Raw genomic sequence first — 18,811 nt, forward strand, 5'->3', positions numbered from 1 at the left:
CCCTCCCCACAATTAAATTTCAAGAACCACCGTAAAATAAGGTGCTCTTCATAATGCAGTGTTCTTCAATATTTTATAGAGACACGAATTGATGTTTCAGTAAGATGGTTCAAAGTCTGACAGTCAAGTGGGTGCAGCTGCCGTCTTTCCTAATACAACTGGTTCAGTTTCACTTCCAGCTAAATGCAGCAGTTATACTGCTGAGCTTCATGCTATTAGCTGGCTATGAAAAACATCTTATTCCTGTCAATAAATAAAAGCATAATATATACTTATTTGCAGAGTGCTATTTTAGCTTTGAAAGGCACTTCCTCACTTAATAATCCTTTATTAAAACTAATAAGACATAAGCTGATGCATCTTCATGAGCATCAGCAAATTGTTATCTTCTCTTTGATCCCTGGCCACATTGGTAATCCAGGAAATGAATGTGCAGATGATGATGCAAAGCATCCTTCCAGCATAGCCTACAAATGATCTAGTCCCATAACCTGATTATAGACAATATATGGAGAAAACACATGGAAGAAATGGACACTTCTATGGAAATGTCAACAAATGACAAGCTATTTCAAATAAAACCTGAACCACAGTTATGGACTTCTAGCCTTCATAAAAATAGAAGAGAAGAAGTAATTTTAGCCAGAACCTGAATAGGTCGCACTCACCTCACACATCTCTATCTACTTGCAGGAAATGATCCTCCTCAGTGTGTGCGTTGCTCGCAACCACTTACAGTAAAACATATACTCCTTGAATGTAGCTTGTTCAGTAACGCCCGACGAACGTGTGTTTTTAGTCTCATTTCAGATATACAACAACATCTGTCTCTCAATAGCATCATAGGTAAAGAAGCAAATCTCTCTGAATTCTTTCTCTGTTTAAAACAAATTCAGATGTATGACCATTTCTGACTGCCGCACAATCAGTTTTTATATGTAAAGTCAATTGATTTGGGAGGCGCAATATAGCCTAAGTTGCCCTTGTGGCAGAAAACACCACAACAACAACATATTTCAGTAATCTTTCAGTTTATGAACACAATTTTTGAGAAGTAGTCCATAAATAAACAGTTTTAATATACATACAATTATATAATGGGAGATATATTCCAAAAAAAAAAAAAATTTTTTTTTTTCATTTTTGTTGCAGTATTATTAGAATGGCTAAATGATTCAAGGAAGCCACCAATCAATGTATTCTTCAGTTAATGCTTAAATTGCACTTTATTTTATATATGTAGTACAGTACAGTACAGCACAGCATTATATTGTCCACCTCCTCACTCTCTCTCTCTCTCTCTCTCTCCTTAATATTCTTAATTCAAGTGATAATAATGTTCAGTGGAAGGACTTTATAGGCTATTCACTTTTGAACCCTAAACCAAAATTTATTGAACTACAAACCATTTCTCTAATTTCAATGATCAGGTATTTCTAGGTTCAAACAAATAATGCTGAGCATTGATTCTTGAACTAACACAGGTTGGAAGCAATAAGTCTTCCTGTAATGTTTTGCAATATTTTGTAATTTAGACATGAATTGAATTTTAAATGAATTGTAGTAGTAAAAGAAAGCAAGTGTATGAGCTTATGCAGCATCAGCCAAAAAAAAAAAAAAATCGCCCATTCCCAAAAATCACACACAGGCACCAAATGCCTGTCCAGTTCCTCCTTAAATTTATTTAACCTATCAACTTCCACAACGACAGATGCAAGTTTGTTCCAGCAATTAACCACCCGCTGGCTAAAGGCAAATTTCCGCACATCTGTTCTACATCTCTCTTTTCTTAATTTGAATTTATGCCCCCTTAGGTTCGTAATCTGAACAAGTGGAAGGATTCCATCAGATTCAGCATGCTCAACCCATTCAAGGCCTTATACACCTCAATCATATCACTGTGCAGGTGCCTAGTCTCCAGCCACTGCAATTTGCAGAACTTAAAACTCTCTTGGTAAGTGGATCCCTTCATTCCCCTCACCAATCTTGTTGCCCTTCTCTGTACACGCTCAAGCAAATCTACATCCTTCCTAAAATGAGGCCTCCAGACCTGTACGCAGTACTCAAGGTGTGGCCTGACCATTGCCTTATACAGAGGGACAATTACCTCCTTTTCCCTGCTAGCAAAATTCTTATATATCATTGACAAAACCCCATGACCTGCCCTGGCAGCTTGTCTGCATTGCTCAGAAAACTTCATATCTGACTGACAACAATTTCTCCCAGGTCTTTTTCATTTTCTACCACCTTAAGTGTAGTACCACACTGTTGGTACGTTTCTCTGGGGTTACTTCTACCCATATGCAGTACTTTGCATTTATCAAGGTTAAACTTCAGTTGCCACTTCTTAGCCCATCTGCCCAAATTATCTAGATCCGGTTGCAGTAGCACACTGCCATTACTGTCATTAACAACCCTGCCAACCTTTGTATCATCTGCAAACTTCGACACTAAGCCTATACCTTCATCAATATCATTGATAAATATACAAAACAACAGAAGACCCAACACTGAACCCTGTGGGACTCCACTAATAACATTAGTCCACGAAGAGCAGGACCCATTAATTACCACCCTCTGTCTTCTCCCACTCAACCATCCTTTTATCCATTGTAGCAACTTACCCTTAATACCATTCTGCTCCAGTTTGTACAATAGTCTTCCATGCGCAACAGTGTCAAAAGCTTTCCTGAAATCCAAATATATGATATCAAAATTATTTTTTGCATCCAGTTCCTTTGTAACCACATCATAATATCATATCAGATTTGTCAGCAAGACTTTCCCTTAACAAACCCATGCTGTGTCTGAATTATTGCTGCAGTCTTTTCTAGATGATTGTGCAATGCATTTTTAACCAGTGACTCCATTATTCGGAACAGAAGTTAAACTAACTGGTCGGTAATTACCCGTGTCGCCCTTCAATCCCCCTTTGTGAATTGGGGATACGTTTGCACATCTCCAGGCCGTGGGGACCTCCCCTGAGTCCAAGGATGCTCTCATAATTATGGCTAAGGGTTTGCTTGGTTGCTTTGCCACCTCCTTTAATATAACTGGATAGATCCCATCCACCCCAGGTGCTTTTCTTATGTTCAACAATTTCTTTCAACAATAACTTCAACAATTTCTCCTCCACTTTGCTCTCAGTTATTACAAAATCATTAAACACCCTGCTACTATTTGATAACCTTCTGCCATTTTGAAACCTTAATAACTCCTCATGTGTGAATGTAGATGCAAAATACTCATTCAGTTTGTTTGCTATCTGAGCAATATCATCAACAGTGGAACCATCGATATCAAATGGACCAATCATATTCATCCCCTTCCTTTTAGAGTTTATATATGTAAAGAAATCCTTGCTGCTTTTCTTAGCATCTTTTGCCAAAGATTTCTCGTAATCTGCCTTTGCCTGCCTAACCTCCTTTGTGACCTGATTACAGACTAGCTTATATCTGCCATAGGCTTCTGAGTCACTTGATAATTTATATGCATCCCATGCATTTTTCTTCTCTGTCACGAGTCTCATTAGTTCATTTGATAACCATTTAAGCCTTTACCTTGAATAATATTTCTTAATAGGTATGAAACTTTTAGTAGCTTCCGTGATTAATTCCTTGAATGCTTCCCACTTAGAATTTACTGTTGGTAACATTGTCAGTTGATCCCATTGTACAGAATTTAAAAACTGTCTGATGGTAATTATATCTTTAAGTAAATCCCCCATCTGTACATTGTGATCACTGGCACCTAGTGGTTCCTTTATCTGCAAATTCTTAATACACGAATGATCACTGCTGATAGCCAGATCAAGAGTATTACCCTCTCTGGCTGCCTCTCGAACATGCTGCTGCAGAAAAGAATCATCCAATAGATCCAAAAGTCTTACTAGTGTGTGAGTGACCAACCCACAAATTCCAGTCAATATCTGGGAATTTAAAATCCCCCATTATAAGACATTCTGATTTACTAGCCCACTCTATTTCTCTGTACAATTGTTTATTGTACTCATTCGAGTCATTAGGCCTATAACACTCCTCTTATTTTTGCTTTTGCAGTGCTTATGTCACACCAAACTGACTCAACAGTGCACTGTTCATCTATATCAGCTGGATGCACTTCTTTTGATTTTATGTTTTTCTTAAATAACAGCATAATACCTCCTCTCTTCCTATCCTGTCTATCCTTTCTGTACACATTGTACTTCCTAAATTCCAATTCTGCATTCCTAATATCTGTGTGACATCACATCTCTGCTATCCCAACAATATCCGCCTTTGATGTCTTGACCAGCACTTCAAATTCATCAAATTTATTAATTATACTTCTAGCATTGGTATACATGCACCTGTTCTTATTTTTAGTTACCCTAACACATCCCATATACCCATCTGTTTCACGATGACTGCCATCAGTCCCTGAAACCCCCAGCACCCCTCACTCCAGCTCGCTACTTATTCTAATAGAAGTTGTGCAAGAATCACCTTCACCTCTGCCTATGGCTACTTTTAACCTTTTAGTCTGTGAATCCCCCCAAGCTAGCAGTTTTCCGACCCACCTAACACTACCTCAATAGCATCAGCAAATATTCCTGTCCCCTTTCTATTTAAGTGTATCTCATCCCTGTAGAAGCAGTCTCTCCTGTTAACAAGCACAGACCACGCTGAAAAAAATTCTACCGCTTGAGCCTTGCACAATCTTTCTAGGGCTGAATTGATTGACAAGGCTCTCATCATGTATTCCCTCCTATCATGTCTGGGCAGAATTGCAGACACTTTCAAATTGTTTTGGAGAAGACTCTTGTTACTTATTCTCAGTGGATACCACCACCCAGACAACACCGTTTCAAGGCTTGTTGGCTTATCATCGATGGGCAGATAGATGTTGCAATCACGCCAACTCAGTTATGAAGTATAACACCACAATATGAGAGATGCCAAAAGGTGTACTTAGTAATATTACTGATAAAATAAATGCACAAGGCATAATATACAGGCAACCCCCGTATAACATGGTACTTGTACAACACGGTTTCGCTCTGACACGATTGGTAAATTGCAGCAATCCTCGCACAACACGGTACTTATATAACACAGTTAGAGAATTTCGGTAAACCTTGAATAACGGTATTGTTGAGCTTTTGTGCGGGGAAACCATGCTATTACGTTGGATGTAATTTTTCAACATTTACACTCTTTTTGAATCCCCGCTGTTGATTCGCTAGTCAAGAAAAAAAAAAATTATATTATTGAGAAATCTCTGTATTTTATTTTGTTGGAAAATATCTCCATGTTACACTCTGTGCTATTGAACTTGCGCATGTTGAACTTGTGGAAAAATCTAGATTTCAAAGTTTTATTACTATTGGATAGTGCACCAGGCCATCCAAAAGATTTAAGATCATCCAAACATTGAAGTTATGTTCTTACCGCCACAGTCGTACTGGGTCAGTACAACTTGTTTCATTCAGCCATTAGATCACGGCATTATATCCACCTTTTAAACTGATTACATCAGAAAATCGTTACAATGGATTTTGGAAAAAATTGATTCCAAATCTATTGAAGTAATGGAGGTATGGAAACATTTCTCAATTGTGGACTGTATCAGAATCATATCGCTGAAATAAATAAAACCGTCAACAGTAAATGCGTGTGGGAAAATGTATGGACAGAGTCAGTTCGTTCGGGAAATATGGTCAACCGGCCAAAAATGTAATGTGCACGATAGTAGAACTTGCTCGGCAGGAGGGGAAGATTTTGATGATATGACTGTTGAAGACCTTGTAGGTAGTACTGTTGACAGACTCACCCTCCTCCCCACATCAGGTAGAAAAGACCTGAGTTCGAATCCTGTCGATGACGGGAGGAAAATTTTGGGTCTTTTTCACAATGTGGCTGAGTTAATTGGGTTCGGGCAGCATGGTTTTATCTCCTGGAAACTCGGGTGTTTTGTCCAAAACAGAAAATCGACCTCAGGACACATGCAATTTATAGACAATATACACAAAGTAACATGGCCTTAGTCGCTGATGCTCCTAACAAAATAAAAAAGATATGATTACTGAATGTGGTCAAGAATTACTGGTAGAAAAAGAGGCTGGCGAAGCGGATTTTTATTTTTATGTAAACCCCAAACACGAGAGGTATTAGAACCTATGGTACTTAGTACTGTGCTTGGGTTGGAGGTTGAGAAGATGAAAGAAGATATTTGTTGACATTGCGTGAGGATTTGGTGGAAGCCATTTCCACCAAATCCTCACGCAATGTCAACAAATATCTTCTTTTTTGTTTCTTCGGTTTTACGTCCAATGCCATATTTGAGGTAAAACCGAATCAATCCAGAGGATGATAGTGCAGATGAAAATTCTAAAATTCCTACCTGTATTTTTCACTAAAAAGCATATAGGAAGACAAAGTTAGCCGAGCAATTAGAATCTTATTTTTTGAATGCAGATTCTTGAATGAAAGGAGCCAAAAGTTCTAAAGGTAGCTTCAAAAATGCTTAGTTCCATACGATGAAATTCACAAAGATTTATCAAGCAAAAGCAAATAAACTTAGATTCTTGATTTTTAAAGAGAGCAGAAGATACACAATATCTAGAATGGTGTTTTTTTGTTAGTTTTATTAATGAAAATAGTGTATTTTTGTTAGCTTTTGGAATGTAACCCCCCCCCCCCTTTTTGTACTTTTTCTTATCCCGTATAACACAGTTTCGCACAACAAGACGTTTTATAGGAACCTAACTACCATGTTATACGAGGGCTACCTGTACTATGAACTTGTAACTTACCCTAGAACTCACAGTGTAAGTACACAATCCTTTGTTCGTAGTAGGAAACTACACTAGTAGTGTGAATGGCATCAATTTAATTGTATCTTATGTTGTGACTGCCTTCACAACGAGTTACCATGTATTGCACTACCTCAAATAAATAACGCTTCACCAGTGGAGAAGATATTGTTACTTATTATCAGTGGATACCACCACCAAGACTGCACTGTTTCAAGGCTTGATGCCTTTCATGCTGCTATATTTTGTCTAAAATGTGATTTTTTTTTTTTTTTTTTCAAATTTTCAAACAGAATTAATTTTTTTAAATAAAAGTTGTAAAATAAACATCAGTTTTTAAATATTTAATTTTTTATTAAAAAATAAAATTTTATACACAATGAGTGTTGCAATTCATTAACCCAGCAGTAGTGGCAGGTAGCCATCAAAAATAACATTTTCTCTTTAACTAAACATTTTGTTAATCAATGATTAAAAATCTTATATTTTTTCTACCTTCCTAAATATAGTCAAATTCTCACTGTAATAGGTTCTAAAGTGATTTTTGTATGGTTTTTGTACAGAAATTTTGCACGAGCACTTGTTAGGTGACTTGCCCACAGTCTGCAACTATTTGGCTTTTTTTGCTCGAAGAGTTTTAAGTGTTTTTGTGTCTAATGGCATCAGGGGTTCCCCCTTTCTCCATGATTTATACATTGTTGTGTGTCACAATTCACTCTTAAGGCCAGAGATTTAAAAGAGATTTAAAATGTGTAGTGTTATGTGCTGTTGTTCTTCTGGCCATTTAGCCGTTGGGCCCCTTTGGAACCCACTGTTGCCCACACTTAGCCTCGTGGAGGCAGACTTCCTGAGATTTCAGTGGCTAGAGCCTGTGTAAAAAAAAAAAATCATGGGGGTTAGTGCTAGAATTGGAAAAGCCAATGTAATTTGGATGTAGTAGCATGGTACCAGACAAATGCCAATACTGTGTTTAAAGTGTTAGGTTACAGAATAGTTTAAGGCTAAAGCCTCAGGTTACGTAGGGAGTTAACTGATGTACAAGTCAGTGCAATTGCATCATTTCTGTACGTAGCCAACTACTTAAGTAGTTATAAATTGACATCATTCCATGGCAACTCGTTGTGAATAACTTCACGAGTTGCCATGATATTGCACTACCTCAAAGTAACGCTTCATTATAGGAGAAGATGATTGTTACTTATTCTCAGCAGATACTATCACCCACATGGCACCATTTTGGAGCTTACTCGCTCCTCATCAGTGGGTGGGCAGGTACCCTGGTGTTGCAATGATGACAACCCAGTAGTGAAGTATAACTCCACAATATGAGAGATGCCTGATGAGAGATGGCAGAAATTTAGATTACAGAATAGTTTATGGCTAAAGCCTTAGGTTGCGTAGGGAGTTAACTGACGTACAAGTTAGTGCAATTGCATCATTTTTGTACGTAGCCAACTACTTAAATAGTTATAAATTGGCATCATTAAATTTTGCCAATTTATGATAAACAATACATCTAAGCATTCAAAAAGTACCCAAGTACTGTTCCAAGCACTTGTTTAGTGGCTGTTCTTAAACAGTCACTAAACAAGTGCTATAAAAGTAAAAGCACATGAAATTAACAACTGCTCAATTCTGTCAGCATACTGATTAAGCTCTGGCTATTAGCAGCAATGTTTGGTTTTTGTTTATAGCTAGTACACAGTTTTTTATTTATTTTTTGCTTATGTTCAGGTTAATTTATGTGCATGGAATAAACTTTTGATAAAATATTGAGGTTTTGTTTTGATTTACAGTTTAGCCAAAAAGTGTTTGCTTTTAGCCATGATTCCACACTTTTACCATTCAACCATTATTTACAATTTTTAGGATTTGTTAAGGATTTCAGAACATTGTTGATTCTCAACGTTCCAAAAATTACAGCACATAATACACGCTCTCAAATATAAGCAGAAGTGAACATGTTTACCTGACATTACCGTAGACACAGTTCACTGTGTCTACGGTAATGTCAGGAGTGTTATCAATACAATAAGTGAATTTTAACTCTCGATTGAAACAACTTATGCTCACGTAATGTGGCTAATGCATATACTGACCAAAAAAAAAAAAGAACTTTGGTATTAAGAGAGTCAAGTCACAGACAGAACAAATGCAAATAGATGCAAAGAAACTGTGACTTGCAGTGATGACATGTTGTCTTGTCTAGAATAAAGACTGCACAGGCTGTTCAACTGCAGTAATCCGAAGCCAGAATGAGGAAAATGCGTGATCTGTCAAACTTTGAAAAAGATCTTATCATGGGTGCACATTAAGCATGAGCCACGATTCAAGAAGCAAACTGGTTTCTCAAAAGTTTCAGTGACCAGAAAGAAAGCAGTTTTTCCACATATCAGAGGCATAAATATGGCAGAAAAACAATACTTCAAGAGCAAAACTGTTGTACTCTAAAGGAGGACTGTACAGAAAAATAGGACATCCAGTGTGCAGCAAATAACATCTGAATTCAACCAAGCCCATAACTGCCCTATTTCAACCCTTACCATGCTCGGGTAATTGAAGAAATTGTGTATTTGCAGTCACCAGTCTTTTCAAAAGCCACCTCTTTCTGAGAAAAGCAGAAACATCTGTTTACAGTAATGCTGAGAATGTCATGATTGGACAATGGAACAATGGAAGAAAGTCATATGGTCAGAAAGCTCACGATACACTTTGTTTTGCACTGATGATAGGCAGAAAGTGTGGTGAGAACCTCACAAAGCGATGGACCCTGCTTGCCTTGTTAATACAACCCAAGCACCTGGAGGTGGTATCATTCAATTACAGGGGAAGAGATTTAGACTGGGTTGTAGGAAATTTTTTTTTTTTATGAAAACCCCAAGTGTGCAAGGTATTAAAACCTGTAGTATATACTTAGTACAGTGCATGGGTTGAAGGTTAAGAAGATGAAAGAAGATACTTGTTGACATTAGACTTCAATTTCTGTAGATTGTAATTTTCAAGAAATACATATCGAGGTAGGTTGTTCCAGGAAATAAGTTGAAGAAATAAATAAGGCAGAAGAAAAGTTGGTTCTGTGAGCTTGAAGTTGGGCAGTAAAATGATGCTGACTGGTTGTGGCATGTGTTCGGATTGGTTTGGAAGAGAGAGCAGGACTTATAGAAGACAATTCAGAAGAATAGTTTCCATGGAAGTATCTATAGATAAGGCCTGCAGCAGAAAGAGAACATTTATGAGACAGAAAGAGAACATTTATGGAGAGACTTTATTAGAGAGGGGTCATTAATTAAACCAATTCCCCTCATTTGAATGGAATCTAGAAGCTCTAGAGAGGTTTTGGAGACACTGCCCCAGATTTGGGAATAATATTCAGTGGTAGGGCAGATTTAAGATTTGTACAGAGTGAACAGCTGTTTGGAAGAAAAGTAAAAACAGAAACCTAGTTTCTGAGATGCAGAGGAAGCAATATTTGTGATGTGCTTATGCCATGAGAGAGAGAGAGATTAGAAGTCAGGGTAATCCCTAATAGAGATATGTCGCCTTGTCTAGAAATCTGAGTGATAAGCATAGGAGCAGAAGGATCCTTTTTTGTGAGATATAAGACAGGACTGAGTTTTAGAAGGATTGAAATCAACTAAGTTATTTATCTTTGCCCCACTTTTCTCTATACTAGGAGAATCAGCATTTAAGGAATTGGTAGTAGATATTTGAGAAACTGAAGCTGTTAGTGCAGGGCAAGGTTTCTCAAACTGGAAGGTGCAATGCAATGTGCTGTCATCAGCAAAACTATGATAGAATTTCTGGTCAGTGGAGGAATATCCAGTATATAACCAGTGGATCAATACTGACAGAATCCATACTAGTGATCATTGATCAGATGGAAGGTTTCTAGATGTTTAGGAGTTGGCAGTTAATGGGTATCTCTATTACTTTCAAAAGAGTAGAAATAAGTGCAATGGAATGATAATTGGATGGGAGAGATTTGTTACTTTTTTTTTTTTTTTTACGGAACTGGCTGGATATTAGCTTGTTTTAGCAAGGGAGTTGTTGCTACCGGAATGCGCTTCCTTCATGGTAGATAATTAAGGCAGACGATATGGGGAAATTCAGTGATTAATGATCAGCTAGATTGTTGGCTGTGTGAGGAGGAAAATACATAAGCAGTTTATTTATTTCATTATTAATAATAATTAGTGTTATTGTTAATTTTTGTCTTGTGGAGCAAAAGCCTGTGGCTTCCTTACACTATATGGCCTCCTAGCAGAATGTGTAATGTTAAAGAGCTGAGAAAAGTATTTTGCCTAATAAAGAAAATGATTTGTCTGAATAAATTCTTTTTGATGTGAAACATCCTTAAGGGCAACTAAGAGTAAATCTGATTGGTCATGAAAAATGCATCACAGAAGTGACTTCATCCACGACTTCAGCCAGAGGCGCTTCCTACACTCTCACTACTAGTCTGTGCCCAAGAAATCACTAGTAGTATGATTAGAACATGTGATGCAATTTTTGCGACTGGTACTATATCTCGAGTTCCACTGAACCGATTTACAAAATTCAAATGCCATTCGTTTGAATTTCGTTGAACTGCATTAGAAAAACAATAAAACAAAATAAACCCACATGTGTATCTTGTATGCACGAAAGATGTTTTATTTTATATGAAAACATCCTTGCCTTGGAAGAGGTTAGCGAAATCCAAGCCAATAGCCTAATTGCCCATTTTATTGTAGCCATTTGTTGAATACTATGATTGCAACAAATGGCTACAATCAAATGGGTAATGTAAGTTTATCAGACACTATTTATTGTCTCATAACTTACTTTAGTTATCATAAATCCATTGTATCTTGTCTTCCAGCTGAAATTATGGAAATTGGTGAATAATCAATAAAATATTTACAGTACAAAAAGCTCTTTTATTTCATAATCAATATATATACAAATCAAAATACCTAAAAGAAACATGAAGGATGTTTCACCTAAAACCATTTACTGCATGTGCTCGGGACACACACCTTTTTTTTTTTTGGTGCATTAGCATTAGTAGAGGCATACAATGCCAGAAAGCAAGCTTATGCGGCATCAGCCAAAAAAAAAACCGCTCCCATTTCACCACTCCGTTAGTTTCAGATACCTATCCAACTCAGCCTTCAATTTAGATGGAAGTCTTCCACCAATCAACTACCCGCTGGCTAAAGGCAAACTTCTGCACATCTATCCTATAACTGTCTTTCCTCAATTTGAATTTATGCCCTCTCAGGTGATTATTCTGAGAAAGGGGAAGAATCCCATCAGCATTCAGCATGCCCAAACCATTCAAGGCTTTATACACCTCAGTCAGATAACCTTGCAGGTGCCTAGTCTCCAGACATTGTAATCTGCAAAACTTAAGCCTTTCTTTGTAAGAGCAACCCTTTGTTCCATTCACTAATCTTGTTTGTCCTTCTCTGTACTCTTTCCAACAGCTCTACATCCTTCTTAAATTGAGGCTTCCAGACCTGTATACAATACTCAAGGTGTGACCTGACCATTCCCTTATACAAGGGGATAATCACCTCCTTATCCCTACTAGAAAAATTCCTGTATATCATTGACAAGACACCATGAGCTACTCATGCAGACTGTCTGCACTGCTCAGAAAAAACTTCATATCTGCCTGCACAATTACCCCCAGGTCCTTTTCATTCTCTACCACTGTCAGTGTATCCCATATGTAGTACTTTACATTTGTCAATGTTAAAACTTCATTTGCCACCTCTCAGCCCATCTGCTCAACTTTTCGAGATACTGTTGCAGCAGCGTACTGTCAGTGTCATTAACAACCCAGCCAACCTTTGTATCATCTGCAAACTTGGACATTAAGCTTGATATACCATCATCAGTATCATTTATAAATACAGAAAACAACAATGAACCCTGAGGTATTCCACTAAGAACATTAGTCCATGATGAGCAGTGTCCATTGGTTACCACTCTCTGACTTCTCCCACTCAACCATCCCTTAATCCATAGCAGCAATTTGCCTCCAATACCACACTACTCCAATTTGTGCAGCAGGCTTCCATGTGCAACAGTATCAAATGCCTTTCTAAGATCCAAATATATGATATCAAAGTTATTCCCTGCATCCAGTTGCTTTGTGACCACATCATCATAGTATCCAATCAAATTAGACAGACAAGACTTCCCATTAACAAAACCATGCTGTGTCCCGGCTATATGTCTTGAAGTCTTGTCTAGATGATCCTGCAGTTATTCTCTTCAGGTATCTGCAGGTATATCTTCTGTTCCAGGGAAATTAATGGAGGCATTAATTTCCCTGGAACAGAAGTTAAACCAACAGGTCTATAATTACTTGTATCACCCTTTGATCCTCCTTTGTGAATTGGGGTCACATTTGCACATCTCCAGTCCATGGGTACCTCCCCTCAGTCCAAAGAAGCTCTCATAATTATGGCTAAGGGTTTGCTTACTTCCTTTGCTGCCTCCTTTAATATAACTGGATAGATCTAAACCACCCCGGTTGCCTTTTTTATGTTTATCTTCAACAATTTCTCCTCCACTTTCCTCTCAGTTATTACAAAATCATCTAGCTTTTAATTCACCTCTGGCATTTCCCTCCCTGAATAACTAACTCCTCACGTGTGAATGTAGATGCAAAATACTCATTTAGTTTGTTAGCCACCTGAGCAGGATCGTCAACAGTTGAACCATCAATATCCAGTGGACCAATCTGATTCATCCCCTTCCTTCTAGAGTTTACACAAGTAAAGAAGTCTTTGCTGTTTTTCTTTGCATCCTTTGCCAAAGATTTCTCGTAATCTGCCTTTGCCTGCCAAATCTCCTTTGTGACTTGGTTACAGACCAGCTTATATCTATCATAGGCTTCCATATCGCCCATTAATTTATATGTATCCCATGCAGTTTTCTTCTCTGCAACATGTCCCATTAGTTCATCTGACATCCATTTGAACAATAAACTAAACCTTCAATAATATTTCTTGGTTGGTATGTAAAGCCTAGTAGCTTCCAAGATTAATTCTTTGGATGACTCCCATTTTTAATTTTCTGTTGGTTACGTCATCAGTTGGTCCCACCTTATAGAATTTAAATACTGTCTCAGACCCTGTAGTCTCCTTTACGAAAGCAAAAACCCTTCCTTTTACCCTTGATGGTAGTTACCTCTTTGAGTAAATCCCACTTCAGCACACTGTGATCACTGCCACCTAGTAGTTCCTTTATCTGCGGAGTCTTAATGCATGAGGAATCACTACTGATAATCAGATCAAGAGTATTACTCCCTCTAGTTGCCTCCCGAACATGCTGATGTAGAAAACAATTATCCAATAAATCCACAAAAGCCTTGCTAGTGTGAGTGACTAACCCACAAATTCCAGTGAAATATCTGGGAAATTAAAATCCCTCATTATAAGACTCTGATTTACTGGCTCACTCTATTTCCCTGCAAGTTTTTTTTTTTTATACTCATCAGAGTGATTAGGCCTATAACACATTCCTACTCTCAATTTTGATCTCCGAGTACTTATGTCACACCAAACTGACTTGACACTGCACTGTCCAGCGATGTCGACTGGCTGCCCTTCCTTGGATGTTATGTGTTTCTTATCTAATAGCATAACCCCTCCTCCTGCCTATTTCTGTCTATCCTTCCTGTACACATTGTACTCCCCAAATTTCAGATCTTCATTCCTTATATCTGTGTGACACCACATCTCTGATATCCCAACAATATCTGCCTTTGATGTTTTGACCTCAAATTCATCAAATTTATTTACCAAACTCCTAGCATTGGTGTATATGCAAGTATACATGCACCTGTTCCTATCCTTAGCTACCCTAATACAACCCATTTATTTGCTTGTACCGCAATGACTCCCAGCTGTCTCTGAAATAGCCTTCATATCTGAAATTCACCTTGTTTTCTATGTTTCTGCTCATTCCAATAGAAGCAGTGAATCACTTTCACCTCTGTCAGCGGCAACTGTTATAATCTATTAGTCCTTATATCCTCCCAATCTAACAGTTTTCCAACCCACCTAACGTTGCCTCGATAGCATCACTAAATATTGTTGCACCCTTTCTATTTAAGTGTATGCCATCCCTGTAGAAGCAGTCTCTCCTGTTAACAAGTTTTTTTTTTTTTTTTATGTAAACCCCAAACTCAAGAGGTATTAGAACCTATAGTACTTAGTACTGTGCTTGGGTTGGAGGTTGAGAAGACATAAAGATGATAAGTACAGACCAGGCTGAGAAAAATTCTACCCCCTTGAGCCTTTCACAATCTTTTCAGTGTTGAATTGTTTGACAAGGTTCTCATCATATACTCCCTCCTATCATGTCTGTGCAGAATTGCAGACACTTTAAATTCAGCCCTAGTTGAATATATAACTTATCAACCCTAAGATTTTCATTTCCCAAGCTGCTTCTTTGCTGATATTAATCAAAATTATGGTATGATATTATTGGCTGTTTCATTGATCATTAAACTCTTCTTATGTGTTTTTTCATTGGGTGCTCCTAATCAGGACTGACAAATATTATTTCAATCTGCACATCATGTAGATCATGGTTTCTTAACCTATGGTTCGCGACCCGAAATTGGGTTGGTTGCCATATTGATGGGTCGCGAAATATTTTCTACTATAACAATATTTTTGCCTAATAAGATACACATACATTACAAATGTGCAAAAATCATTCTAAAAACCTTTCGAGCTACTGCACGTTGAAAGTAGCAGCTTCTCGGTATTCAGAATTTGCTGAAACTTATCATAAACACAAGCCGGATATAAACTGGTTCGTGTTTATGTCTAAAACTGAGCCGCAAAGAACACTGCTCAGTCAATGTGTTACCCTACCGCAGTGCACAGAGCTGAAATAATTTCGTGTGGGATTATGTTGATGTTCTTTTTTACAAATGTTAGCATTATTTTTGTATACATATAGATTGTTAAAATTTAATCTACCCTTAATGCCAAACCTTGAATACAAAGAAGCATTTTTAGAGCTAGGTTTCACCTGCATTAATGATCATGGAGTATACAAACCACAGTGTGTACTATGTTGTGAAGTATTAAATAACGAATCATTGAAGCCAAATAAACTTAAAAGACATTTTGAAATGAAACACAAAATGTTTACTTTTACTGGTAAAGACCGCCGTTTTTTTTGAAAGAAAAGAAGAACCAATCAGAAGACTACATTTGAATGCTCCAAACAACAGTATTGTATATTTTGCTTGACAAGCTACTTTGGTTTCCTATCATGTTCCTTGGCAGATTGCAAAGCAGAAGTATCACAGCATTGGGGAAAATCTTATAAAACCAGCTGCTATTGATATGGTGCATATTACCTGCGGAGATGAAATTGTGATAAAAGTGCAACAGATTCCCCTGCCAAATGATACAATTCATGTGCGCACATAGACATGTTGAAAGATATTAAACAACAACTGATTGCAGTTATAAAAATTGGTTGTATATTTAGTATTCAGCTTGATGAATCGACTGTTGTAAGCAACAGCGCTCAACTCATGGTTTATGTATGATACCCAAGTGTAAAAGATATGGAAGAAGACATCTTATTTTGCAGACCAATGACCACTACAACAACAGGAGAAGATATTCTTCAACTGGTAGATTCTTTTTTCAAGGAAGAAGGATTGAATTGGAATCAATGTTTCAGTGTATGCACCGATGGTGTACCGGCAATGCTAGGGGCTCGGCAAGGCTTTTTTGCAAGAGTAAAAGAAGTTAATCCACAGGTTAAAACCTTTCATTGCTTCCTACATAGACAAAATCTTGCTTCAAGAAATCTGTCACCTGAGTTGTGTACTGTGTTAAATGCGATAATTCAGGTAGTCAATTTTATTAAATCAAGGGCTCTCAATTGTCGAATTTTTAACCAGATGTGTTCCGATTTTGGCGCTGAATATGAACACTTGCTATATTACTCTGAAGTCAGTTGGCTGTCTCATGGAAAAGTGCTTCAGCGAGTTTTATCATTACACAATGAGATTGAAATTTTTTTGACAGAGAAAAATCACCCTCTGGTATCAAGATTCTCTGATTCAAAATGGATTCTTCAAGCAGCTTATCTTTCAGATATTTTTTCTGAAATTAACAACTTAAATATGCAAGGGCGCATTCACACTCGTATCGAATTAGTTGAAAAGATAACATGCTTCAAAGTTAAGCTAAAATTATGGAAGAAAAAAGTGGAAGAAAAGAAACTTGCCTCTTTCTCGAGCCTTAATCAACTTACTGAAGATAAAAACATTAATTTTGCTGACGCTGACATACAAGAAATTATCGTCAGACATTTAGGAAACCTAATAGTAGAATTTGATCAGTATATTCCCGAAGGAGATATCTCCAAATATAATTGGGTACGGACAGCATTTAATTTTGAAGTAAATGACTTGCATGGAGATTTTGTCAATATTAATAACCTGCAAGTTCAGTAGCGTAGCTACCCTTTTTCGGGCCCGGAGGCAAAGAACACGTTCAGGCCCCTACTTAATTAATGAAAATTGCAAAAAGAGGAGACAGCCAAAGACGCTGCGCCCTAAAGGGCCTGGGCCTGGAGGTAATTGCCTTGCCTGCCTACATGGTAGCTATGTCACTGCAGAAGGTTTCAGTAATACTCTCTAATTACTGTCATGCCTTTTGGAACAGTATGTTGAGGGATCAGCCAGATGCTATTATTGATTGGATTGCATTTTATTTTATTTATTTTTTTTTATTTCTGAATTGTCACTACAAATTCACAGACAAAAGAAATATTTTTGAGCATAGGTTTTTACAGATGTTGCTAGCTAACTGCAAACCTGCAACTTGGGTTGCAGCCTTGGGTTACCATTGGTTTCTTGTTGTTTCTGATGAATAAGGACCGTCGTTCACCTTGAATGGCATGTTTGACAAGATTAAATTCACGAACCACTTGCAAACTGTGCCATCAGAAAGTACAGTGTTACTGCAAGCTGTGATGAGTTTACAGTGCATTCACAGACTTTTTCACCTTTTGTGAACAGAAATTTAATGATTGTGCACTGTTCTTCCACTGAAAAATTTGTGATTTCAGAGCAGTCCTGAAACTTACCCGTGGAAGAACTTTACTAGGGACAAGGCACACATAGAGGCATTTCTCATTTGAAGAAATAAGATGGAAGGCACTTCTGGATAAGTATGAACAGTTTTTCTGTTCATACTTATCAGTTCAGATTTTTGGGTTGAATTCTGTATCAGATATGCCTATAATGACCTGTCATGGTAGTCGCCTATCTTCTAGTCAAAAAAAAAAAAAAATTAAAGATTATAAATGGTGCAGCTGTTGGCCTCTTGATGTATTATAATATTGTGACCATAACCTTAAAATGTTAAAGTTCCCTGCTTTTGAGAGTATATAAATTTTATTTTAAATAAAAACAAAAAAAATAAGAAACTAAATGAAATGATATGCATTTTTATTACAAATAAAAAATCCACTGAAAAATTTAATGTTTTAAATATATGTCTTAAAACAGTTTTTAGCAGCTCAGTTTTGATTATTTTTTCACTCAAATTGTTTTTCTGATTAGATTTCTCAGTATCTTCCTTTGATTGCTTTATTTGTAGGATTCTGGAAATTTTCCACTTTTTCATACAGCAGATGCTTGGACTGCAAATGAAGAATTAAATTTACTTGAAGCTGTAGAGCATTATGGTTTTGGTAATTGGTAAGTTAACTAATATAGTAAATTTTTGCTTGTTTACTTCATAGTCATTACGAGTCAAAAAAAAATTAAGAATTGTAATCCTTGTTTCATTATGAAAATAATTTTATTAAAACAATGTTATTTTTGGATATGCAAATAGATTATTTACATATATTTTTAGATATATGTAAATAAGGTAAATACAGACATGCATTTCTGTTTTTTTTTTTTATGAAAACCCCAAACACGAAAGGTATCAAAACCTATAGTACTTAGTACCGTGCATGGGTTGAAGGAGA

General features: G+C 37.0%; 1 protein-coding gene across 1 annotated transcript in view; it reads left to right on the plus strand.

The window, feature by feature from the left end:
• The window catches only part of LOC150084646 (transcriptional adapter 2-beta-like), a 356,600-nt gene that overhangs the window by 12,791 nt on the left and 324,998 nt on the right, over window positions 1-18,811 (plus strand). The window contains exon 4 of the mRNA XM_090376312.1: window positions 18,433-18,533. Within this exon, the coding sequence (XP_090232438.1) occupies window positions 18,433-18,533 (101 nt within the window). The remainder of the gene's footprint in view (window positions 1-18,432; window positions 18,534-18,811) is intronic.

This window comes from Mastigoproctus giganteus, chromosome 6, assembly GCF_048544385.1.
Source record: "Mastigoproctus giganteus isolate SK-2022 chromosome 6, ASM4854438v1, whole genome shotgun sequence".
Classification (NCBI taxonomy): Eukaryota; Metazoa; Arthropoda; class Arachnida; order Uropygi; family Thelyphonidae; genus Mastigoproctus; species Mastigoproctus giganteus.